We start from the raw sequence: 26,501 nt of genomic DNA on the forward strand, positions 1-26,501 counted from the left end.
CACTGGTGTGGAGGTGTGTTTCATTTGACATGATGATGATGATTTTTTTTGTCCTGGGATTTCTTATGTTTTTAGCAGCATGAATGAATTGAAACTACTTTTTCTGCAGTTCCTTTAAAATGTGCCTTTTGTTGCAGTAATCCGTTTTATTCAAAGCTGATTATGCGAGACAATTAACAATACAGGAGATTCTGACAAAACTGAAGCAACAGTGCATAAATTGATTTGAAGAAAGGTTCATTTTAACGTCTGTTTGCAGCATTGCAAACTTTAAAAATCAATGGAATAAGTAATTTAGCTAAAATAAAGCTAATCAGGAGAGAGAATAAGCCAATCAATCAAATCAAATGGTGGTGAACCAATGAAAGGTGAATGCGCTCTGTAAGGAGAGCGCACTGACCTTTTTCTCAAAGTCTATTTATAGCTCAACAGTTTCTGTAGCTTGAGTATGCAGTCCGTACTGTTATTATGTAACATTAAGTATTGACTTTTCACAATTAAGTGAGATATATCATATTTTATGAAATAAAAAACAGATACATTTGACTTAAGTTTATAGAGTTAGTTATAAAATGTCTAAATGAGTCACAAATAAACCAAAATTTGTACTTTTTTAAGGCCAATTTTAAAGAAACAGTGTTTGAGCTGAGGAGCTCTGTGACTTCAAGTGTTGCGTTGGGTGGAAAAGCACAGTGGATGTTTTTAAATGTCTAAAAAAAACGAGGCGTTACAAAGCAATGGAGCAGAACTTGCTCAACAGGTAACACTGCTGAATTAAACTGTTTTTTAATTTCCAAACCACCTCTCACAATGAAAACATAAAACAATGACAACGAGATTCTTTTTAAAATTACCTTTGTATGCACTTCATTTACATTGACACTTTGCTGGCAGCTCAAATATAGTATTTACTATATTTTCATTTTTATAAAATTATAAAATTTCTCTGGACATATGTACACAAATATATTGTAGGTATATACACACATACATAGAAAACACTCTGATCTATTAGTCCATTTCTCCTCAGGTGAGGGGAGGGGGGTTAAGGGGGTGGCAAGAGCTAGCCCTGCTAGCTGTTTGTATGGACAACACACACAGACACTCTCTCTCTCTCTCTCTCTCAGTCACTCACATACACACACACACTCACACGTACACACACAAACACAGAGATGTTGTTTAACACAAGCATCTCTACTGTAGCTTCAGGCCTGGCATTAGTCTACTCACAGTTTCTACAAACTCTCTTCTCTCAAACTTTATCCACCACGTTTGACCAAACACTTTCAGCAACATCACCGTTAACAGTTTGACACATCCAGTCCTCCATTTTCTTCTTCTGGCCGCTCCACTGTAGAAAAAAAAAAGAGGGCGAGGAGGGGAAGGGTGGTGGGGGGGAGGGTTGCGTGCCTTGCTTAAAAGGCACCTTGGCAGTAGTTCTTTTGAGCTGGTCCTTGTTTTCGAACCACCGCTCTTCAATCACAAACTGCTCTGGCACTCAGCAGGAGAAGGACCTTGTTTTGGCCTTTTTTGTCCCTTTGCCACAGACAGGACGACAACGTGAAGAGCGTCTCGGCTGAAGAGGAGCGAGGGGTGCAGGGTGGGGGGGTTGGGGGTGGAGGGGTGGATGGGCACTTTGGGTGATTTTAAAACTCCTTGCTGTCCCTGAACAGGTCGATGCGCAGGGCGAGCTCCTTGAAAGAAGGACGCAGGCCGGGGTCGTTGTCCCAACACTCCTCCATGACCTCATGAATCTGAGAGACGAGGTGGGAGGACAGAGGACAGTGATGTTAGACAACAGGTGCAGTCACAAAGCAGATCGACTTGTCTGACAGCCTTGACGTAAAGAGCCTTTAAAAAATTCTTATAAATCTTGGGTACAGGGGGTGTTCTCACTGAAAATGACACTTAAGTAGCAGAGAGACGCCACTGATCATGACATTTGCTCCAGGCACTGGTGAGAAGATGAACTGCAAACTGAGAGGTTGCGTTATTAGGCTTTAAGGCTTTAAAGATTTTACAAAGCACCACTGACCATGGCAGCAGTCGCTTATCTTCTGACACGGCTGAATCACAGCATCTGCACCGACCACGAAATAATATTATCACCACCTGCCTAATATTGTGTTGGTCGGTCCTCCTTCTGCAGCCAAATACGTGACAAACTGTGATGCACTGTGTATTCTGACACCTTTCTATCAGAACCAGCATGAACTTCTTCAGGTGTTTGAGCAACAGTAGCTGGTCTGTTGGATCGGACACCATCACGTGTATCAATGAGCCTGTGGCCGGTTCACCACTGGTCCTTTTGATCGATCCTGAGCACTGCAGACTGGGAACACCCAGTTTTTGAGATGCTCTGACTCACAGTTTGGCCCTCGCTCGTCAATGTTTTAGAAGCCGAATATATCCCACCCACTAACAGGTGCCATGACAAAGTGACCCGTCTGTGGTCATAATGTTATGCCTGATTGGTGTATGTTACAAAGGAAAATACCAGCTATACCACCAGAATAACACCTCCATGGTGCAGTTTTTGTTGTGAACCCAGTTTGAAAATTAGTAGACCGTTTGAGCTGCAGGGTTTTACCAAACAGAAAAATATCAGCATTGCTTTTTGTGAATGAAGAGAACAAATGACTAAATTTTAGCATGAAAATATGACTATTTTATGTTATTTATGCTTTACTCAACGAGGACAAGGGAGAGACGATGCAATAAATGTATTGCTATGTATAGGGCTCGTAGCTGAAGCTAATTTACACAATATGCATTTATATTCATGTTATCTAAAAATATAAATGGATTAAAAAAAACAAAAACTGAAAAAGATAATGTGTTGAATATTCATTGACTGGGTGTATATAACAGTATACTGTGCATTGTGTATTGTGAACATGTTCCTACCTCTGTGGGACAACCCAGAGGCTGTGGCAGCCTGCTGCCTGATTTAAGGAGTTCAATGAGGTGATAGACGATCAACTGTCCCTGCTTGTCGTTCCCCATCATTGACATAAAAACCTGGGGAGAAGAATTACAATTATTATTATATATATTAAGTTGAAAAAATCATTTGATTCACAGAAAATTTAAAAAATCTTACAGACAATAAAAAAAAATGGCTGAACTGAGCTGCAACTGAACAGGTAGTGGGAAAAAAAACCTGTGCATGCATGCATACACAGATAGATAGATATACTTTATTGATCCCAAGCTGGGAATTTACCGTGCAGCAGCAGCAGCAGCAGCAGCATTACACACAGTGACGATAACAGAATATAGTATAAGAGTATAAAGAACAAACTATACATAATAAAATCGTGCAGTGACTTACTGCAGGGGGGCTGCAGATTTTGTCGCTGTGGGTGAAGAGCTCATAAAGCACAACTCCAAAGCTCCACACATCTGACGCCACAGAGAACTTGCTCTCAGTCAGCGACTCGGGAGCATACCTGCAAAACAGGAGAGATCACAGGACGATTTCAACCATCTCAACCATCTCAGAGCAGTTCCTCAGTGTCAGCTCACAGTGTTTCAGGCAAGAGAACAAAACATGACAGAGAAAGCAGTCTGACCAGAATATGGGGCTCTCTCCCGGCTCTTTGACCATGTAGTACTCTTTGTCCTGAGGCAGAACTTTGGTGAGGCCAAAGTCTCCGATCTTCACCCTCAGCTCACTCTCCACAAGGATGTTTCTTGTTGCCAGATCTCTGTGGATATACCGCTTACTTGACAGGTACTCCATACCCTGGTAACACAGAACGACATCATCATCATCATCAGTAGTTTGGGAAGGGAGCAGATCCAAAAAGCAAGTTACAGAACTGTCCGAAGGGGCCGTACCTTGCAGATCTGAGCAGTGTAGTGTACAAGCTTCTTGTGATCGATCCGCTCCTTGTTTTTCATGAGGTAATCCCGCAGACTGCCGAAAGGCAGATACTCCATGATCAGACGGAGATTTCGTCGACCTGAAGGGATCCAGAGAGAGAATTACTCGTGGATGAACTTGTGGATGATACTACAGAAGGTCAAACACTTGTCTCACTCCTGTGAAGCTCACCAAGTCAATACAGGTTTTATCATTATAAGTATAACACTCCGATCAAATCAATGAAAGAACTAGTTAATAAAAAATTAAGCTTTAGTCAAAATTGACAGAAAACGAAAGAAATCTCCAAAGTTTTACGGGGCCCTTATTTCACCACAGTTACATTTGAAATAAAACAATAAACATTACAATACATGGTGAAAACCAGATTTCGATACAGCTATCTAAATAAACTGTATGAACTAACTGGATCTTTAAATCACCAGATACCCCTGACCATTATTGTGACAGACCTACTGCTAGTTTATAGTTAACCTATAAAATTTAGTGAATTGATGTCAACAATTTGGGAATTTTTAATCCAATGGGCAAATGTGTAGGAAATGGGAAGTGAATGTATGAGTTTCTGGGGTGGGGTATAGTAATCATCCTAGAAACAACCCACCAGCCCTCAACATAATAGCGGAGCATGGTGGAGTCTTGATATCATTAGACCCAAGCTCATACTGTTGAATGTGTGTACCTGGGTTTGTATTAGCTAACAAAATGAGTGACCGTTTAGTTCTTAAAAAGACAAGACACTGGAACAAAGCTGTTAAAATGTTAAAGTGAACTGTACCTGCGCTGTAGCAGACGCCTTTGTACTTGACGATGTTCTCGTGCTGCAGGGATTTCAGGATCTCGATCTCTCGCTCAAAGTCCCGTATGTGCTCTGCAGTGCTGTGCTGGAGCTTCTTCACAGCCACGACCTCACCGGTGTTGTCCTGCAGCGGGTCGTACCGGCACATCTCCACACTGCCAAAGTTTCCCTGAAACACAGAAGCAGATTCGAGATTCGATGTTAAAGTCTGACTTGCATTTTACTGCTAAGTGTTTTCTTACTTTGAAAATGCACTCACAATGACGACCAGAGTCCTGTGAGCTGAATTGATTGCACAACGCTTCTGCAGTGCACCAGAGTTGTACAAAAATGTTTATATGTCGAGGGACCTACAGTATATAAATTGCCTATGTCTATTAAGAGTCAAAATTCTCCCGACAATCGGCTCGGAAAACGTTCGGCGCCGATAATCGTAAATATTAAACATGTTCAATATTTACGATTGTTGGGGCCGACAACTGTGGCCGTTTTAATCAAAAGTTATCTTGTGTGTGGAAAGCCGGTGTTGTGCCGAGAAGTGCCTGATTGCCGAGCTCTGCATGCTGCTCGCGGGAAGCCACTTCTCCGCACGACACCGGCAATCCCACAGAGCGCCACAGTGCAGCCCTGGCATTACACGAGGTTCACACAGACATTCACGCATACACGGAAGATTTCCTGATAGCCGATAGCAAAGACGGTAGCACTCATAGCCAGCAACAGCCAGCAATAGAGCAGCCATGTTTAAACGATCATGTGACCGCCGCTCACAGCCCATCATGTGACAGCGCACGGGTCCCTATTGGACAGCCGCTTGACTGCTCGGTGTCCGGAGCCACAGACACACAGACACACACTGATGGGATCGTTGTAAAGGCTGAAGTGTCCCGCTTTCATAAAAAAAAAATTACGTTTCTCTCATTGTCCATTCCGGAAATAGAACCGAAAGAGTAGCTACAACAATACGGATCTCTTTCTGAGTTTTCTGACCAGAGGGTCAAGATTCTGAAAAATCTAGTGTGGTGTGCTGTGTTTGGAATATCGCAGCACACCACACACAATACGATCAAAACTGTTCAATCACAGATTTTTTATCTTCATGTGTGGGGTTTCTCACAGATAAAAAAATCGGTTGAGATTTAGAAAATCTTTATGTGTGTACCAGGCTTAACCCAACTTAACTAAAACCACATGAGCCTCAAAAACTTCATGAAACATCTTTGTACCTTGCCCAGCTGCTGTAAGAATATAAGGTGTCTCTCTTCAAACTGAGCTGGCTCCTGATTCTCAAAGCCTCCACTGGACCAGGCGGAGCCCACCGTCCTGTTCGGCAGGATGTCACTGTCCACGATCAACTCGTAGTCTGGGGACACGAAGGACAAAGAGAAAAACACTTCAGAGAAAATGTGACAGTTTAGAAATAGGAGGAATTAAATGTTGGAACATTTTCTAATTGGGATTAAAGTCTTTCCAGCATTTGTCTCCCTGCTTCTGGTGTCTGTGTTATGTTTGAATTGATCATGACTACACAGATGAAACTGGTATTATTTTCAAATCTGCACTTTAACACCATCCCTACTCCATATCAGATGATGATGATGATGACAACGACGACAAAACAGGAACCGAGGCTCCCTCCTCACGGTCATGTTTCTGAGGACACTATGGTGAACGTGTGTGGATGTGTGTGAGGACGTTTGAGATTCAACGTTGGTGTGCCCTTAATTCCCTGTTGTGATGTCATAAGGGGCCCTTTTGGCCGACGAGGCGGTTATACACCGACCTGGCGTGAAGAGGCTGTGGAGGTCACGGATGATGGCGCGAAACGTTGGCCTGAACGTGGGCTCGTAGTCCATGCAGCTGGTAATCAGATTAGCCAGCTCGGTCCACTTCGGGGCAGGAAGCTGGTGGTGGTCCTCGTAGAACAGACTTTTCTGTGTGAATAAAAGAAATCATACTGAAACTGAGCCGTCTTTGTGGATTTTCCATGTCAGCTAAATGACACATTTTAGATTTTATTTTAAAGTAAATGGAAAAAAAGAAGACGAGCAATGTAAACAGAGTCTTGGCAGGACAACTGGTTGCAGCTACTCAACCTGTTGTTGACTGCAAACAGAGAAGCCTGAAGCCAGTTTCAAAAAGCTATTTTCAATACTGACAAAGTCGGAAATGATAAAAAAAAACAAAACAAAAAACTGTTTGGTTGCTATACATTCACCACATTGTCACTGAATGGTCACAGTCACAGGAGCAATGGGGATACACAATTAAATTACAGCAAACTGAATCAGCCACTGTATGTGACTCAAGTGAAACTGTATGTCATGTGTTGCGCTGCATTAATGACAAGATGAGGAAACATACTGTACACACACCAATGTTACCATCTGATGTTAAATATCTGCCTTATATATATTCTGGGTCCAACCACCACATCCTACCTTAGAGTTATCTAGTGTTGCTAGAGGTTTCTCCCCACCACTGCAGATCTCCCATAGTGTTGTGCCAAAGCTCCACTTGTCTGCAGCCAGACTCAGGTTGGCAGGGTCCTCGACACACTCGGGGGGAACCCAGGGGATCCGCTCGATCAGGACTGAGCACAAACAACACACCGTTAAGCATCAACTGTTAGCGTCAAACACACAAACACACACACACACACGAAGTGGATTTAACCCTCCTGTTGTACTCCTGGGTCAAGGAAGAAAGGAAGGAAGGACAAAGGGAAAGATGGGAGGAAAGAAGGAAGGGAAAAGGGAAGGAAGGAGGGAATAGATCAGGTCAATTGGGTCAAAAAGTTAGGAAGAAGTAAGGATGAAGGAAGTAAGGAAGTAAGGAAGGAAGGAAGGAAGGGAAAAAGGATTGTGGAAAGAAGGAAGGGAAAAGGAAAGAAAGATGGAGGGAGGGAACAGATTGGTTCAAGGAAGGAAGAAGAAGTAAGGACGAAGGGAAGGAAGGAAAGAAGGAAGGAGGAAAGAAGGATTGTGGAAAGAAGGAAGGGAAAAAGGAAGGAAAGAAGGAAGGATGGAGGAATGGAACAGATTGGATCAATTTGACCCAGAAGGAGTGCAGGAGGGTTAAGATGTCAACCATCTCAGTGCCACTGTGATCCTTGTTAAGTGGGAACCTACTGCCCTCTGCTGGTTAAAGAGGTGCATTACAGAACAGAGAGACTCACTTTCTTTGGGTAGGACAGTGATGCTGATGCCGGGATCGCTCAGTTTGATAAAGGGGGGGTTCCCAGCCCGCCGGTCTTCCTCTCGGATCAGGAGGACGTTTTTAGCACACACATTTCCGTGGACAAGATGCTTCTCCTCCTGCAGGTACAGAAAATGACTTATTAGCATCTTACCAATAGTGAGAAGATTCCACACGCAGCCTGCTCCTTTTGGGAAGATGAGTTTAACACTTTGATTCCCTGGAAATATTATTTTAGGTCCATTTGTACAAGAACAATTGATTCATATTCTAGAATTTTTCAAATAAAGATTTTCTATAGAATTACCGCCACAAATAAACAATTAAACATTTTTAACATTAACCACTCTCCATTATGTAAATTTTGCAATGAAGAAGTGGAGGATCAGTTACATTTATTCTTTTATTTTACACATGTAGTCAGATTTTGGTTAGACATTCAAAAGTGGCTAAAAGACCCAAAAATATTCACAAATTTTTTTTAGAAATAAAGTGTGACGCCGATTTCTTTTGGAAAAAATCGCATCAAATCAAGACAAGGTAGAAATGCATAACAAAAAATGGGGAAAACTTACTTTTGAGTGAAAGTATAGTAAGTAGTTACTGTTAATTTTAATTTTAGTAGTTTCACATCCTTTTTTTGTGTAGTGGTTTGTTCTTTTGTTTTGTTTTAGTTTTTTTGTGCGTGTTTTTTACTTTTATGTCCTGTTTTGGTCATGTTTTGTTGTGTTGTTGGGTTTGCTTTGTCGTTTGTCTTCTGTCTGTCTGTCTTTTGGTCAGTGTATTGTCAGTTTATACATTGTATGCCTGTTCCCATTAAAAAAAAAAACAGTGGGAAGATAATGATAATAACTCTCTCTTCATATGAATACTTTGTGAATAGCTGGTACATGGATGAAATTGGACACCATGTGGATTCGTACCATGAAGTTCATGGCCCAGGCCAGCTGCTTCGCCACTTCAAGCTTCCACAGGATGTTTATAGAGTTCTTGTTCTTCTTCAAGTAGGTGTCCAGTGAGCCGAACTTCACGTACTCCTGCACCATAATGTCTGAAAGAAAAGGAAAGGAAGGTTTGAAATTTAAAAAGCAATTCAGGATCCTGCAATCACAACAGTTTTAAACAATAATATCATGTTACCCACATAATGTAATTACCCAAGTGATCCACTTTGCAAATGGTGTTAACAAAAGCCACTTGCAGAGAGGAGGAGGAGGAGGAGGGGTAAAGTATCACTCCTGAGGACACTTGACAAAATGTCACGCACAGTTCACTTGTAATTGAGCTGACCAATTTTGGATTTGTCTCCAGCTATACTGTGCTTATTTTTTCTCTTTTTTTATGCATGAAGAACGTAACCCATACAAATAAATCTAATACAAAAGCACTTCACTAACAGCTGTTTTTTTGCATTAAAATTTGTCCTTTATAATATTAGTGTTTCCACTTTACCAGCAGTACAGACGTGTGAGAGAGTGTGTGTCAGGTGAAGGAGTTTGTGGGGCTGGGTATAGTCCTAATCCTCAGGCTCAAAGAGGCCGGTCAAGATTATAGCTGAGCATGGTGGACTCTTGATATCATTAGACCAAGCTCATAATGGTAGTCAACTTAGAGGGGGGTGGGGGGATGAGTAGGCATCTGAGGACATGCTGTGTCGCTTATAGCGTTGAGAGAGATGCTGACTTACTCTCTTCTCCGCAGACGCACACGCCGTAGTTGAGGATCAGGTGCTTATGAGACAGCTGACTCATCATGCTGGCTGCTTCAAAGAAAGACTGGAGGAGAAAGACAGGAGGAGACAGATGTCAGAAAAGAAAGCTACGCTCCAGTGATTCACCTGGGCCTCACTTCCAGACAATGTGACCTCTCTAAACCTTTTCTTGTCTGACAAAGAAAAGTCCAAGAGTGGTTATATTTTCATTACAGACTACGATCCACTGGCTTTTTTTACTCTGACTGTCCCTCGTGTTTTCACAGACCTGGGGGGAAAAGCATTTCGTTTTGCTTCTCCCTCCGCATGGAACTCTCTGCAAGATGAATTAAAATTGTCAAACCTGATAACTTTGTTAAAACTAAGGAACTTGAAAGCATTGGGCTCTGTCACTGTTTTTACATGTTATACTTCTTTCAATCTATCCCTGATGATTTCATTCTTATTTATTGAACTATTGTTATTCATTGCTTGTACTTTTTTGATGCCTCTTTTTTTGCTGCCTCTTGGCCAGGTCACTTTTGATTAACAGATTCTATATCTCAATAAGCTTTAACCTGGTTAAAAAAGGTTTAATAATAATAATAATAATAATAATTATGATAAAAAATACTGTTCCATGTTTGAATATCTATTTTTAATCTTCCTTTAAATCATCTGAATTACTCAATTTTTCCACTGCATAACCATCACCTCGGATAGATATACCCGTGGTCAAGAATTAGTGGTCTACACAAATGAATGGCACTTTAAAAAAAGACTCAAGAACTCTACCAACCTAATGTAGCAAGATGAATACACTCTTGACTTAAAAAAAAAAAACAGTCTAAACTGAGTCCAGTCACCTCGGAGTAGTTCCTGTGGGCCTGGTCCAACACTTTCATGACAACCTCTGTGTGGTGCACCAGTCCATAGTCTCCCAGCTCCTTGCGGACGCCTTTGAAGATCTTCGTAAAAGTCCCTTGACCAAGACTCTCCATCTAACAGAAAAGGACAAGATCACAGGTTCAATTTGCAAAACATCACCATCAAAACATTACATTTCTAACCACAAACAGGTGATGCACCATGAAGTTAAATTGATGATGCAGTAAAATTGTCCTGGTACACAATGCTTCAGTCCATATATTGTGACATACAGTGTATTAGAAAATTGAGACATAGTAGTATGAAAACTAAACGTACAAACTCCAGATCTTCTTTCCTGATCTTGTGAAACACCATTTGACTGATGTTGTGACGATGTAGTGATGGGGATAGAGGCACTTCTGAGCCCTTGTTGCTCCTGCACACGAGCAGGCAGGACTTTTCTGGAACGGTGGAAAGAAACAAAATAAAACTTGCATTAAAACCAGTCACAAATTCACCAAGTTGAAAGTGCTCCAACAATAAGAGTCCAACTGACAGAGACAAACTTGAGAAATCAAAGTGTGAGTCAGAGATGGAGTGAGAAATATTTTGAAACTCTGCATTTCCACATAAAGATCTGTTATTAAACTTTATCGGCAAGACCAGTTTTCATTTACTGGTACCTAAAAAGAGAACTGGGTCATATTTGAGCCACCCTAGCTGCTGTAAGTCTCCATCCCAGGATGACTAATCAATCAGTACTTAGATCTCTCTGAGACAGTAGTAAACATCCCACTGGGACTGGACGAGCAGTTAACTTGTGTGAGGCACTTGTTTTCAAGTCTTTTACCAGGAGACTGAAATCCATAGAGCTGAAGGCCTCAGTTTAATTACCATGCTTACCATGCTGCAAACATTAGGGGTGTTTCCACTGCAGGAACCGCCCCAAAGGACGATCTCCTGGAAGTATATTTTTGGGGGCTTTTTTACCTTTAATTAACACTGGATTTGAACGGGGGTTCGGCTACAGCGAGGACTATAGCCTGGGGTGCCTGCTCAACCCAGTGAGCCACTTCCCAGAACATTTACGGGGACTAAACAAGTCCCTATCTCGGGCCCCGAAAAACTCCCGGGTGGGGTCTGATTGGGCAGAGAAAGCCCCAAAGTAGTAGCATTTTTTTAAACCCAGCATCATTAAAAAATAGTCTCCATGGCCGTTAAAAAGAGAACATGACAGTAAAAGACAAAATATTAGATGAGTGGACAGACATCTGCGCGATCACGTGACAATTGAAGCAACATTTTTAAAACCCAGCATCATTAGAAAGCATCGATACTGCCCGAAAAACAAAGAGAAGAGAGAAAAACTGCTGCATAACGATTGCGTGATGATCGAAACTGTAGGCTGGAGGAGTGAGAGGACGGTTCCTGTAAACTTGCTACCCATCCTCCCTTTACCAGGAAGTCCCAGAGTGAAAACGCAACTGAAGTCTTTCATCAGGAGATTAAAAAAACCATAGAGCTGGAGGCCTCAGTTCAATTACCTCATTTGCGATCTGGTAGGAGACATCCATTCACTGAGGAGCTCAGTGTGTATACAAAAAGTCTGCCTGCCTGCAGAAACTGGGTTTTGCTAATTTCTTGCTACGAGTCTTACCTTTGGCTTTAGGTGGACAGCACTTGCTGAACTGGAAAATGACACTGTCAGAGCGCACAGTTTCCTTTTGGTAGCAGCTGAGTAGCTCCTGCAGACTACTGAAGTTTCTTTTGGTTCCACTGAGGTTGAACTCCCCGCTGGCAGATCTGGTTATCTGGCAGTGCTTGTACTCTACGGAGTCGTACACCTGGAGAGACACACACAAGTGGAGATGGATAATGGTGATTCAGGTTTGAGGAAGTGAATCATCAGTTATTCGAGAGTATCAAATCTCTCTGAGCGGGAAATGCATGGCAGGATTTCTATGCAGCCTTGTATCGTACAACGTGTGTCTGTAGTGAAGAAAAAAGAAAGAAAGTGAAGGTTGGCAGAGAATCTAACAGAGTGGCTGCCAGTTATCCCCTCTACACATCCAAGTAATACAAGGATTATTGTCCACACTGACTCTTATGTCATTCTGCAAAGGAAAACTGGTTCAGAGATCCTGAAAAAAAAAAAAAAGAAGCTTCCCTGCTACTTGAGAAACTGAGCGACTGTCAATCACAACGTGCACCGCTATGTTGATTTATTCTTTATTCACAATTTCAGTCCATTAGAAGTGCTAACACCACGTTAAATCTGCTGGAGCTCATCATCAGTGGGTCCCAGACTCCTCGGTGCCAACCTACGTCATGAACTTAGGACGCCATATCCAGACAAAAATGTGTGGATAAGTGCGAAGGACAATGCACACAGGGAGACTGGCTGTGTCTGTCCAACCTCAAATGAAGGCATTCAGAGGATATCTGTGTCCCAATCAGGGACCAATGAAGCCCCCTTGCCTCCCTGCTGAGGCCCAGTCAAATTAATGAACTATTATTATATAACCACATACATAATCACTCAGGTGTGCACCAGAAATTAGACAGACCCCATGTTTCCAGAGATGAATCCCTCAATATAAGACAAATCTTTTTTGGCAAATAATCTAATAATTGAGAAGAAATGACATTGCATGCTTTTAGCTGAAACCTGGCTGCTCTAGTAGAGGTTTGTCCTCTAAACTTCAATTTTTTTATCAGTCAGACTAAACAGGGCAGGAGAGACGGCGGCCATTTTCTCTTCACAGTTTGTAACAACATTGAAGTGGTTTATCTACATCATCTGAATATCTTGAACTCAAAGCAGAATTATCAGCGCTCATCATTTCATTATGTCAACAACCACGATATATATCACTGTCTCTACAGGGAGAATAAATGGTATCACTAGATATTAAAAATGAGTCCAGAGTATTCAAGTATGAACCTGTGAGTTCATGGTTCAGCTTTCATCTTACTCAAAGTATCAGAACTCTTTTACAGTGACCTTAACAAGGACTAGAGGGGGATATTTAGTTTAAAAAGATGTCAGAAGGGGAATGTGGTTTAAAATGTCAACAGCACCTTGTCATGTGCATTAAATACCGATACTCCACATGAGGTTCAAGTAGAGGTCGACTGACACTATCTCATCAGGGTTAAACAGTACGAGTCTAAGTGAATCTGCCTGTCAGCTGAAAACTAGACTCACTTCATTGTCATTAATGCAAAGACAGTGCGACTGCCAATTCAATATACTAATATACTGTATCTCGAAGAAAGAATTACAATATTAACCTCCACTGTTTATCAGCAGCACAGTGTTACCTACCTCCACAGGGAAAGTCAGGAAATACTTGTTGAAGTCTTTAGGGCTGCATCTCAAAATGTAAAGGCCCCGCTTGTTTCCACATTTCTGAAGTCGGTTGATGGCAAACTCCATTCTGCAATGAAAGAAAAAAATAAATAAATATATAAATAAAAATAAAAACACTACACTATGTTGTCAAAACAGAATATTCTCTGTATCTCAGCAGAGATGTTTGTGTTGCATATAAATACAGCTGTCTGAATGCGTCTGAACATTTTGACTGCTATTCTGAAAGATACACACTTAACCAGGATTTTTATTTTTATTTTTTAGGAACATCTGTACACCTGATTATCTATGTGATTCACCATTTAGCCAGACAGCAGTACAATGCATGGGATTAGGCTTCAGTTTAATGCTGTAACGCATAAGAATGGCAGGAAAACGTGACACTCGTTGACTTTGAATGTGACATGTTTGTTGGTGCCACACAAACTGGTTTGAATATTTTGGATACTGATGATCTCCTGGGATTTTCACACACACACAACAGTAAAAAAAAAAAAACACCCAGTGAGCTGGAGAGGAACAAACAGGTTGGTACACAGAGACGAAAAGACCATTGGACTCTTCACGCAATCTTACAATCAACGACACACATGGACCAAGCCTGGACTGTGTCAATAGTCCTGGCTGTGGTGGTGGTGATGTAACGGTGTGGGAAAAGTTTTCTTGACTCACATGGGGCAAGAATTCCTGCTCTTTTCTACAGATCAATTTCTAGTATGATGAACTAGATAATGTGAGAGACAGATAGTAATCACGACATGCATCAATAATATGTTCCTTTATAATAAGTGCAGTCTATACTGTATGTAGCGACTTCAGTCTAAAGAGCCGCTGAGAGGCTGAACATGGGCCCGGATGTCGAAGAAGAAACTCACTGAGATTTTAGAACTAAAGAAGATCAAAGTGTTTATTAACCAAACAAAATATGTTAACTCTTAATAAAGTGTACAAACTAAATAAAGTAATCCCTGAGATAAAAATAACAAAAATAGCTCTCAAAACAAAAGAAAAGCAACAGGTGAACATAATGAGTGCTGAACCTCACCTATAATCATGTAACACGCCACTAAAAATAATAACACAAACTAAATAATACTCAAAATAAACAACATCAGAACAACCCAACAGAAAACCAACAGAAAACACATTCATAGCTCCTACACTATGTGACACTGCTCATCTATGAAATAATCTGTTACATGACCAATTAACTATGAAATTGTGACAAATTGATACCAAGAACTGGAGAACAACATATTACTTTGCCAGAACATTTAAATTGTTCCCTCATTTTCCATGGCTGAAGTGTTTTCCAGGATTTCCAGGATGAGTGTGAACCCTGCCTTAACGCCAATACACCAATCAATCAGGTTTTGAACGCTACAGCCTGCCTGAGTCCTATTGTTGATCATGTGCTCCCCTTTATAGCCTTGATTATTACTGTATGGCCATCTACTAATGGCTTCTTGCAGCTGCAGCATGATGATGCACGATGTCACAGAGAACAAGTCGCCTGAAACTGGTTTTACCGTCATCAGATCTGAATGCGTATTGTGAAATACATGCAACAAAGAACTGAATGTGAAGAACTGAGAGATCAGGATTTTTTTGGCTGAGCCCATTTGCACTTCTTCTTGTGTCTGCTTTTGAGCTTTGTGGGGAAGGATGAGTGACTGTTTTTGGGAAGTTTTGAAAGATTAGGTTGACATAGTCACAAATTTGAGAAATAATTTATTATCTTGACCTTCAAGTGAGGCAGGGGAAGGCACCACAGATACTGTATGAATCACATTTCAAGCTCAGGATTATACTCTTCTAGCGTTCAAATATAAATGGAGCTTTGTGTATCTGCACTTACGAGATCGGGCCGTGGCAATGAGAAGCGATGGCCTCCACGAGCCTCGGAGGTGCCACTTCTTTACAAAGGTAGTGATGTGCATCTGTAGTGAGCCGATAATAGCCGTCAATTAGGGTCACAAAGGAGAGCGCTTCAGATAAGGTGGGAAACTCCAGCTCCTGAAATGGATGAAAACCAACAACAGAGCACATCAGCATCAACATGATGGTGTAAAATAAACAGACTGTGAATGTCATTTTTTTTATTTTCATATCTCTCAAATCTTTGCTTTGGTTTAAAAAGTGCATTTACCAGATTCTTGCCATCTTGTTTGTTGATGGTGACCACCCGACTCTCTGCTGCACCCTCTCTGTTAGCCTGTTTGATGCTGATGTCTGTGACATCTGGGAAGTCGCACAGGGTCTGCATCTCCTGCCGCCACATTAAAATGCATTCAAAATGAGAAAAGACATTAAACAAACCACATTTATAAGAAATTCCATGCAAGATCAATGTAATATTTCCTGTTCATACAGTTAATAGTTTATCTCTGGTTATAAAACACTTGAGTTTTTATTTTATGGGTGTACACAGCTGCGGTTCTGACCTCAACACTGGGAAGTAATGGCTTCCTGTGTTGTATTTGTTTTATACTGCTCTGGATAAAACTTAAAACATCTGGAGTTAAATTCAGCAGAAGAAAAAAAAAAATCATCAACCTGGTCTGAATCTTTCAATTTCTCCCGACACCACTGGATGCCCGTGTCTGCTGCCACCAGGATGATGAGCTGCCCGCTGGATGGTTCTTTGACCTGGAAGGTCTCCGTGTAGAAGGCCTTCTCCAGGGACTCCATGCTAATGAGGTACTTGAGCTTGAGGTCGCGCGCTGTGGTCCGACACTGGCTGAACTGCTGGATGAAGCGCTTGAAGCGGAAGCGGATTCGCTTACGTGTCAAGAAGGTGCAGTCCTGGATCTGAGCTCTCATGTCCTTTGGCAAGAAGGACTTGTAGCTAAAAGAGATGTTGGAAATCACTTATCATTTTGAATGTTGCGTTTGCACATAAGAAGAAGTTGTGTGGAACATACAAGAAGCAAACAAAAAGAAAAAGGGCTCTTTGGTTAGTTTAAAACATGAGTGCAATGAGGGGACAGTTTACACACTGTCTGGAGAGTAGAGAAGTGTAACTGCCAATTTCATACTTTTTTTTACTTTGGCAATCTTCTTGTCGTTTTATTAAGAAAAGTTCAGCAAAGTCATGTTCCAGAAGTATGGCTTGTTTTTGTCTACAAAATTTAAAGTGATCATTATCCTCAATATCAAATAAAAAGAAAGAAGATTTGGTGTCCAGCTCTTGATGCTCAGACGCTTACTCATGTCTTTCTGTCTCACTTGTACCTTATAGTGTGGTAGATGTCCAGTGGAGACATCTGTCTTTCCTTGGCCGTCCTGGTCATGTCAAGCACAGCCATGCCGAGGCACTCTTCCTGAGTCTCATGGGAGTTGGGGATCTTCACCAAGCCATTCACAAAGTCATTCCTCCACTGCACAAAAATGAGATGGGAGGAACTGTCACAACCATCTGATGACACTTAAAGGGATAGTTCAACATTTTGGCAAATTGGCCCATTGCCATAATCGCTATAGTCATAGCAGTAGGTTCGTTACCTTTAATTGTCGGTGCAAGCTATTTTTAGAACGGCGGAGCGGAGCGGCAGGCTGCTCAGAGCTACGCTACCGAGGCTCATGGAATTTCTTGGTTTCCCTCATCAAACTCATTAAATATACAATCCAACAACTCCAAAACACTCTGGTGGACAAGTTGTGAGCTGCACATTCACCACGCTATGAGATAATAACGGAACGTTACGAGACAGAGTTGTTTTCAAGGTAAATACAGAGTCTGCTTGCTGAAAAACTGTCCCTGAAGGCAACTCGCATCAGCGGTTTTGCATGAATTTACCTCGAAAACAACTCTGTCTCATAATGTTCTGAGATGATCTCATAGTGTGGTGAATGTGCAGGTCACAGCTTGTCCACGACAGCGCTTAGGAGTTTTTGGATTGTGTATTTGATGAGTGTGATGAGGGAAACCAAGAAATCCCATTAGCCTCCGTAGCGTAGCTCTGAGCAGCTCGCGGCTCTGCTCCGCCATTCTAAAAATAGCTTGCACCGACAATTAAAGGTAACGAACCTACTGCTATGACTATAGGGATTATGGCAATGGGCCAATTTGCCAAAATGTTGAACTATCCCTTTATTTCACACAGGTGTGTTCAGATACTGTAGGTCACTTATGTTTTATGTAGAATATGTGAACACCCTGTGTCTCTTAATTGGCATCTATGCAACTTGTGGTGCAGATGGTTGACACCTCCCCCCCCCCCCCCACGGACATATGAGCGTCTGTCTGCGAAGCCAGACAGATGCTCATATATAACTACTTTGTCATCGTCTTTCTTGTCAAAACCACAAGAAATGGTAAATAACGGCTCAGAGGACAGTTTTGCACAACATGACTTGCTGCCAGTCACTGGAATGAATAAGAGCTTCCTGTCAGTTCATCTGACACCATGGGTTTTAAGTCTTCTTGTTACTATAACGAATCATTGTAACATTAAACAGGCTGCAACTACAGGGCGACATTTGTGCTTTCCTCAGACAGCCACACTGTGTGAGTCAGAGTCCTTAAAATACTGGGGAAAAGATTGGCTTTTGTTGTTGTATTGCTTAACCTTCAACTACCAAATGAGATGAGAGAGGGGATCTGTGTGTTTTTGTGCTGATACTATGCATCAGTGGTGTTTGCAGCGGTGGTGGTTTGTTCCCTTCACCCTTCCCGGCCAGAAACAGACAAGTCAATCGATATACCTTTTGTTGTTGTCGTTTGAAAAATTAAGGCTTTCGATTAGTTTTTGTTGTTGTGTTGGCTGAAACCCAGCTGGTGAATGCAGGGACACACTTCCCCTTCCAAGTCATAATAGCATTTCTTTATCGCAAACACAGAAGCTCAGCTCCAGATTAGACTGTGAGAATGCAACATATCCTTCACGAAAGCAAAACACAACATCTGTCCGTAGTGAATGCGAGCATGGTGTGGTGGTTTAATGGCGGCAAATACACTATGAGCTACGCCCTCAAATGACCCTCGCAGCTGTGCTTCCCTCCTCCCTTTTAGGCTTTTCCCAAGCCACTGGGGCAGATTTCCACAGGCATAATTCCACATAATCCTTTAGTTCACTCAGAGGTTAGCTCCAGTCATGTTACTGGCTTAAATTACCTGGATTCACCTGTACGACAAACCTCATAAAGGCATTTCTTGACTGAGGGCCTGTAGGTTTATGATGATACATCTGAAAATGTCTCCTTTCTATGATTCTCCACCTGTCTTGCAGAGATATTTCACTGTCTGTGCAGTGTGGGGGATAAAAACTAAACAAAACATTGATTACAGCTCTGCTTCCCTTTGATGAAAAAGGACAAATACTCATAACTGCCAACAGAGAAATCAAATTGTGAACTTATTGTAATGGGAATTAGTGTAACCTAAATCCAGAGAATTTGGCGTGGGGGGGGGGGGGGGGGGGCGCTTTATGTTTTCAGACTTTGTGATCTCGAAGGCTTTCAGAAAGTTGTAGTAGTTGTGTGAGCCGGTGTGGCATCCACAGCCAGATTAGCCTGCTGGGGGGCCCTGATGAAAAAAAATGCAATAGAAATGGGCCCATACTTAAACCCACGCACCCCCTCTGGACCCTATATAACCCCTAACACTAGTAATGTCAGATGTTTAGCAGCTGACATTTTGGATTCTGTATTTTCCAGCTGTCTGTGCAGCCAGTGCCTGATGTGGCTTATTCTTTAGCGCCATAGACCTCGTCTGATGTCAGGAAACTGTTAAAAACACAATAGTGATCATGAACACATTTGAGGGCCCCTCTACATGACAGGGCCTCAAGACTAGATAACAATACGGGGCCTCTTTTTAAAGGCCCTTATCATCATGGTGTTCTCTCCAGCCAATGACAGAGCAGGTGAAGCTCTGTGCAGCAGAGTAGGAGGGCTGCTAGCCCCGCTAGCTGTCCCGGATGTTAGCGAGGGCTAGCGACGGATGCTATCCACCAACGCTAACACCCACTAGCTCGATGCTAACTTCCGCTAGCGGTGGCGGCTAGCATCCGCCGCTAGTACCAGCTTCCCAACTCACCACGGCCCTCATACTCTTTACAGCATAACACTAGAGGCTCCCCTTGCTGGCGACGGCTGGGTCCAGCGCTTCACTCGGACTGTATTTCCTTTTCCCTGTAGTGTTGACAACTGCTGCTGCTGCTGTCAGGGGCAGGAGGGTGCACAGTTGAATATGAGGGCCCCAGTTTGAATGTTTTGTTTACAAACTGCAACGAACAAACCTCCAGACTCTACCTTTAAAATTAACATTTGGTCAAATTCAACAAAGGAAATCTGGGACATTGCCAGGTCTGCAGGGTCTGGAGCAGCTTCCTGCTCTGCCATCTCAGTAATCAAGCTTTACTGGCATCCTGACTGCAGCTTGTCAATATGTTGTGTGGTAGACTTATATTGTTTTAGACACAGACAGGAACTTAACAGCAAACAATAGCATTTTGGACAATGGCTCTGCTCCAAGGCTGCACGGACCTTTCAGACTTTCAGCGCACAAAAAAGCCTTGGAATAAACACACGCCAAAAAAGTTTAAATTAATTTTTCCTCTCTCATTTGGGTTCTGTTGACACCAAGATGCAGATTTTGGCATGCAACTTGCAAAACTGCTTCCAAAGACTGCTCACTCCCTCCCAGTGAGGGCGGGTAATAAAACTGCCCTCACTGAAAGCTTTTTTGTTGGTTGTGCTTGCATGCACGGGCAGCCCTCTTGTTTACAGCAACTGACTCTAACTCACTACAGATATCCATGGACAGACATCAGGCTGCTCTGTGTCAATGTGCAGTGCTTTAAAGGGATAGTTCACATTTCAAAGCGCTATGAAATAATCATGTATAATTATGTAACATTACAATACATGAAGCAAATACTCAGAATACTCAGAATGTAACATTATGAGACGAGAATTTCTCATTATTTCATAACATGGTGAACATGCAGGTCACAACTTATCGGTGAGACTGTTTTGGAGTTGTTGGTTAGTGTATTTGATGAGTGTGATGAGGGACAGGGGACTTGTACCACTCACTTCCATTTTGTTTGCTGAGCAGCTCATGTCTCTTTCCCACTGATCTCAAAATAGCTTGCACCGATAATTAAAGGTAATGAACCTACTCCTATGACTATAGGGATTATGGCAATAGGCGAATTTGTCAAATTGTTGAACTATCCCTTTAAAGACAAAACCAAACCAAATGAAGTTTGAAGATGTGACCAAATAAACTGATATCACTGCACCTGTGAAGGATGTGAGCTGCTTGTTTTTTGATTTTTAGTCTTGAATACCAGGCTGCAAGGCATCGTATGAACAAACAATTTTAATATTTTCCTTAAACTAACCTGCATCTCAAGCTTTCATTTCTAACCAGTGTATGCAATAGGAGGCTGGTTGTAAGGTAGGTTGAGGTGCTTACCTGAGAGAAGAGATATGACATTACAAAGTCGTCAAGGACAGGGCTTTCTGACCCCTTGGTCACCCCATATCGATATGCCCGGGACGCCCCACCACTGAACCAGCCAGGGAAGTAGTACCTGTGGTAAATAATGATGATAAGGAAAATGCAGCAAGTCACGACTACTCACGAATTACAATCTGGAGAAGATACTGAAGGGACAATACAGAGGGAAAAACTAATTCTACCTTATTCTGAAAAGCACATCTTCTGAAGACGATTCGTCGAGCTGGAAGATGTGATTTGGTGAAAACCACAAGCAATCCCGCTCTCGGAAGAGACCAAAAAGGCTGTAGTATAGAGGTGATATACCTGAAACAGACAGAATAAGAAGCCGGATTATGTTCTGTTGCACTCAATACAGTTTATTTATATAAATTAACTGAAGAAAATGTTATACAGTGTGCAAATGTAAATTGTGTAAAACGTAGGGCTCTAAGGAGCACACACTGTGTTAGGTTATGCCTCAGGGCCTGTTTCTAGTACCAACACAGGTAAACAAAAGGTCAATAAAGATTATCTAAAACGTCAGCCATGTTTGGTTTATCATCAAACACATAATGTGCGATTCCAACAACATGCTGGTTAGTCTTGTACTAGTCTTGCCAAGCCCTCCCCCAACCTCATAGCCCTGGCTCTAAGTATTAGTTACATCATACTTATGTTGACTGTGAAATTGTATCTCTGCAAACAAACAAAACAGAACAACACAACACAAGAAATGCACAATAATAATTCAGATGAAAAACCACCAAGCAAAGCAAAGCAAAGCCACGCCATCATATTTCTGCTTATGCTCAAATAAAGTTAGACTGTAAACAAAGCATGGAGATGATTGAACAAGCCAACGATTTTTTTTGCTGATAGGTTTCACTGTGGCCTCTTGATAACCTTATCTTGGGACCTATGCCCTGAGTTACAACAAAAACACATGAATGGGGGTGCTTTATGCAGCCTCGCAGTGCTTGAGTACTCACTGCACGCCTTGGCTGCATCTATACACAGCTCCTCAGCCACATAGTCCCCAGGTGGGTAGCTGAGTAAGCTGCAGTCAGCTGCTCCTTGGCTGCTGTGGTAGAAATGAAGCCTCAGAACTGCAGTGGCTGGTCTTGTGTCTGGAGATTCCCGATGGGCATTTCCATTTTGGTGCACCGCGGGGCATGTGTCTGTCATAGTGTCCATGGCTGGCGGGGAGGCCCTCAACGACATGCAACCTTCAATCAGTTATGAAAAAAGAAAGAAAAGGAAAAAAGGAGAATGTCACCAGAAATAATGACGGCTGTTTTTTTTTCCTGAGCAAAGTGTGATGAATTTAACATCATAATCAGGGAACATGGGCACAACTGTTATCAAAATTCAAGTATTACATAAAGCTCCAGTACAGAGGGACCATTGTCTGGGAAAAAGGTTATAAAATCTGTAAATCTAATTCAAAAATAGGCTACTTGCAGTGAGAGTTATCAAACACACTCAGAAGTTTCATTGCAAATGGAGTATTGACATTTTTAGCCTTGTTACATGATATTTTTAAAACAAGTTTAGTGTTAATCTCAAATGTATTTTTTCCTCATGTGTTGTCTACATGCAATCCTTACTGAGAGATGCACTCAACAGAGGAAAACCAGGATACTTTAATTCCTTCTTACAAGTAGTTGCTATACAGTTAACCCCCTTTACCCTTTGCACAAGAGACAGCATTATATCAAACTGGGAGCTAAAATAAGGACGTTACATTTCTCCTATAATAGTAACTTGGCAAACACAGATTATGTCGTAGCATGCCTCCATGTCCAGGGCAGCCAGACCAAGAGGCATCTTGTTTTTGAGTTGTCCATCAAATTCCTCAAATTTGGTACAAACGTCGCACGAGGACTTGAAGGAGAACCAATCAGATTTTGCGGGTCAAGGTCACGGTGACCTCAGATAAGACCTTTGGGCCACCACTCATCTTTCACACAGATGCTCCATATTAGATGTGATTCTAGATAAACAGGGATCAGGGTAAACTGAAACTAGTCCGAGTGCCATATACTGTAGTAATAACAGCTTATCAAACTAATTCAAATGAAAACCAAAACTTCCCTATATGTTTTTTTCATCTACTTGTTGTGTTGAAATAAAAATGACTCACTCCTCTTTCTCAATGTTGTATATGACTGAGTCACAGAGAATGTATTTCATGTAGGGATGCACATTTTGAATTTTTTTTATGACCCATAATCGACGCTCGTTAACAGATTATTAACCGTTAAACGATAAGATTAAAATGTTCTTTCTTTTTTTTGCCGTTATAAAATACACACATGTGATCAACGCCAGATCCACTGTGCTCTGTCTCAGATGGAGGTTAGATCTTCCAATGTCGAACTGCTTTTATACAAAGTGCAGCCAAACACCAGGCAGAAGAGAGAGGAACAACATGCAGGTGAACCGGCTGGAGAGACCGCAGCGAAGTTGTTACAGACGATGCACATCTATGTCCGTGTGGGCTACATTTATTGTCTGACCTTCCCTCACGGGGACTGCGCTGCATAGGGGGCACATACAGTATGTACTGTCAATCATCCTGTGTAACTTTCTGCTGCAAAATATGACTGAGGGCACGTGTTGACACGCCCCAATGAGTTGACGACATAACATAAGCAGCTAATAAAAAATAAAAAATAAAAAATTAACCAATAATATTAATCGGTCAAAGTTCTTGTTATCGGTTAATCATATGCATCCCTAATTTCATGTCTAGAGTTAAAAAATTTGCTTTTCCTGTAAAACCTACAAAACCGTCCAGGCAGGGATACAATAAAAGTACAGATCTCTACGTATACACTGAGGTCAATAAATCCAATGACAATTAAGGCACAACTGCATATTTACATTGATTAAGCCATTCCTCAAAAATAAGTACGGTATGCTACTTGACCAGATACTACAACTCTGAAGAGCTGCAGGTTTCTATGGCTGAGATAGGAGAGACAGGTCACACAAAAATTGTTGTCTCTGCACCTCACAATATGACAGTGGCATAAAAAGATGTTCAAGGCTGTAGCCATAATCATAACCAAGAACACCTCCTCTAAATATCCAAAACTGGTCTGTCTTCAGCAGCTAATTTAACCTGATTTAACACTGAAACATTTCAATCTTATAAACCTCATCAGCAAATGTGATTAGTTAGAAGATCAATTAGTTTTAAAGTCATTCAGTGCTGATGAAATCAATAAATAGTATCAAAAGGAAAAAAGAAACAATTATGACATTAGACCATTTTTAAGAGAAATTCAATCCACAGTTATGCAAAAGCTGAGAAAATCTCCTTTACAAATCTTTACAAATGGGGAACTGAAAATAATGAGTTAATGGTATATAAGTAAGTTAGCTATTACTGTCAGTGAAGTACACTCAACTACTCCTTAATAGAGTTACTATATTCAGCCCTTAAGTAAGTAAGTATAATGGCCATTGAGCAAAGAAACAGTACACTGAAGCTTCAAGCGTGCAGTCTGATATAATGACATTTTCCACAGAAAGAGACAGAGAAAGAAAAATATGGCACCTCTGCTCTGACATTCATGAATCCAGCACACACTGTTTATACAACTTCTGCAAAGACAGTACAACTATTGTCATCTTAAAAATCTGAATTTACCCCCAACTGTTTGACATGAAGCTCTAAAATATCAACAACTTCTTGGGGGTGGGTCACGTAGATAGATAACCCGTTTATTAAATCTTCACATGACCCACTTCCTCTGTGTTGTAACTGAATGGACAATCTTCATGGACACTTGGGAATGTAATGTCATGTCAAAACTGCAATGCTATGTTTTCAATAAGGGCGATGTTAGTAGTTGTTGTTGTTGTTGTTGTTATTATTATTATGGGAAGTTTAGCCAAAGGTTGCATGTAGTATGTCGCGCCCGTGCAAATATTAAAAAACTTACTCACTCACTCACTTACCCAGGCCATGATCTTGCGTGTGCTACTATTAGCTATAGCTTCAATAGATTAACTTTAAGGCACTAACACACCCACCCACCTATATAAGTTCACGTTAACTACCATGTAAGCACAATATATGCACATGCATTTTAAGCAATTTAGCTACCTAATGCTACAATCTTTGTATTTCAACACTGAAAATATCAAATTCAAAGTGTCAGAGTGTAAAAAAAAAAAAAGACTTACTTTGGTGGTGGTGGTGGTGGTAGTGGATGAGCCAGTCGTGCGGCTAGCTGGGCTGGCTAACCTAGCTGGCTAGCTCGCTTGCTAGCCTCTTAGGCCAGGACGAGCGAGAGTTTGTGACAGCTACAGCTCCGGTCCCTTTGAGATCAGTACTCAAAACAACCTGCACGAAGTGGATAGAAACGTGTGGTGGTTATTATATGTGGTCGAAATCCACGCGGAAATAGTCGTATTTTATGTATTTCCATGTCGCACTGTAGCTGCTGCTGCTGCTGCTGTGCTGCTGCTGGCTAAAGGTAGTACCTCCTCCTCTGCAGCCTGTCTGTGGTAGTGGTAGCAGCAGCCCAGCGTTACCCATCTTTGCTCCGGAGCAGCAACTTTAGCCACCGTCTATCTATCTTATTGTCAATCTTGAAACTTAAAAAAAAAAAAAAAAATAGTCCGACAACACGAAAGAAAATTCATCTACAGACGAACATCTTCTTCTTATCCTTCTTTCAGCGGCGCCAGGACATGTGGTAGTGGTGGCTACTGCTGCAGCTACGACGAAAGTTACATTATTGACATCTCGTCAGACTGAATGGCTGCAACTCTGACATACAACAAGCTGCTGCTGCTGCTGCTGCTGCTGCTGCTGCTACTGACTGGAGCTAGTTCACCACCAGTGGCAGCAGGTAGGCTACAGCGGCAGCGCAGTCAACAAACCAGCAGCCAGCCAGCCTCTCCCACCACCACCATGCTGCCTTCAAGTGCTGTCGAAAATCCATATAATAATAATAATAATAATAATAATAATAATAATAGCTTATTAATAATAATAAAAAAGACAGTTGAACATCAGTAGTTAAATAACACTTGTTGCATTTCTGTTCAAACTTGTGCAATGTTTTATCTTTCTATAGTGGACAATATCCTAGTATAATCATTAGGCTACATAGCCATAATATGTAATGTCAAGAATTACAGCCTCAAAAATAACCTTTAACTTGATTGGACTTAAAAAGAAAGAAAGAAAGAAAGAAAGAAAGA

The 26,501-nt window shown here is 41.6% G+C and overlaps 1 protein-coding gene across 1 annotated transcript; it reads right to left on the reverse strand.

The window, feature by feature from the left end:
• Positions 1-731: 731 nt before the first annotated feature.
• jak2b (Janus kinase 2b) lies at positions 732-25,910 on the reverse strand. Its single transcript, XM_085785984.1, has 25 exons — positions 25,776-25,910; positions 25,476-25,635; positions 22,268-22,504; positions 21,479-21,602; positions 21,252-21,369; positions 17,060-17,205; positions 16,382-16,673; positions 15,975-16,094; positions 15,684-15,841; positions 13,778-13,889; positions 12,107-12,293; positions 10,786-10,910; positions 10,446-10,580; positions 9,577-9,664; positions 8,813-8,940; positions 7,870-8,008; positions 7,133-7,284; positions 6,475-6,625; positions 5,918-6,054; positions 4,671-4,860; positions 3,847-3,971; positions 3,579-3,751; positions 3,338-3,455; positions 2,911-3,024; positions 732-1,757 (listed from the first exon to the last, which is right to left on the reverse strand). Exons 3-25 carry the CDS (start codon positions 22,497-22,499, stop codon positions 1,650-1,652), a joined length of 3,372 nt encoding a protein of 1,123 aa, XP_085642110.1. The 5' UTR covers positions 22,500-22,504; positions 25,476-25,635; positions 25,776-25,910; the 3' UTR covers positions 732-1,649.
• Positions 25,911-26,501: the final 591 nt, after the last annotated feature.

Source organism: Trachurus japonicus, chromosome 9 (assembly GCF_045865225.1).
Source record: "Trachurus japonicus isolate A0001 chromosome 9, Traja_1.0".
Classification (NCBI taxonomy): domain Eukaryota; kingdom Metazoa; phylum Chordata; class Actinopteri; order Carangiformes; family Carangidae; genus Trachurus; species Trachurus japonicus.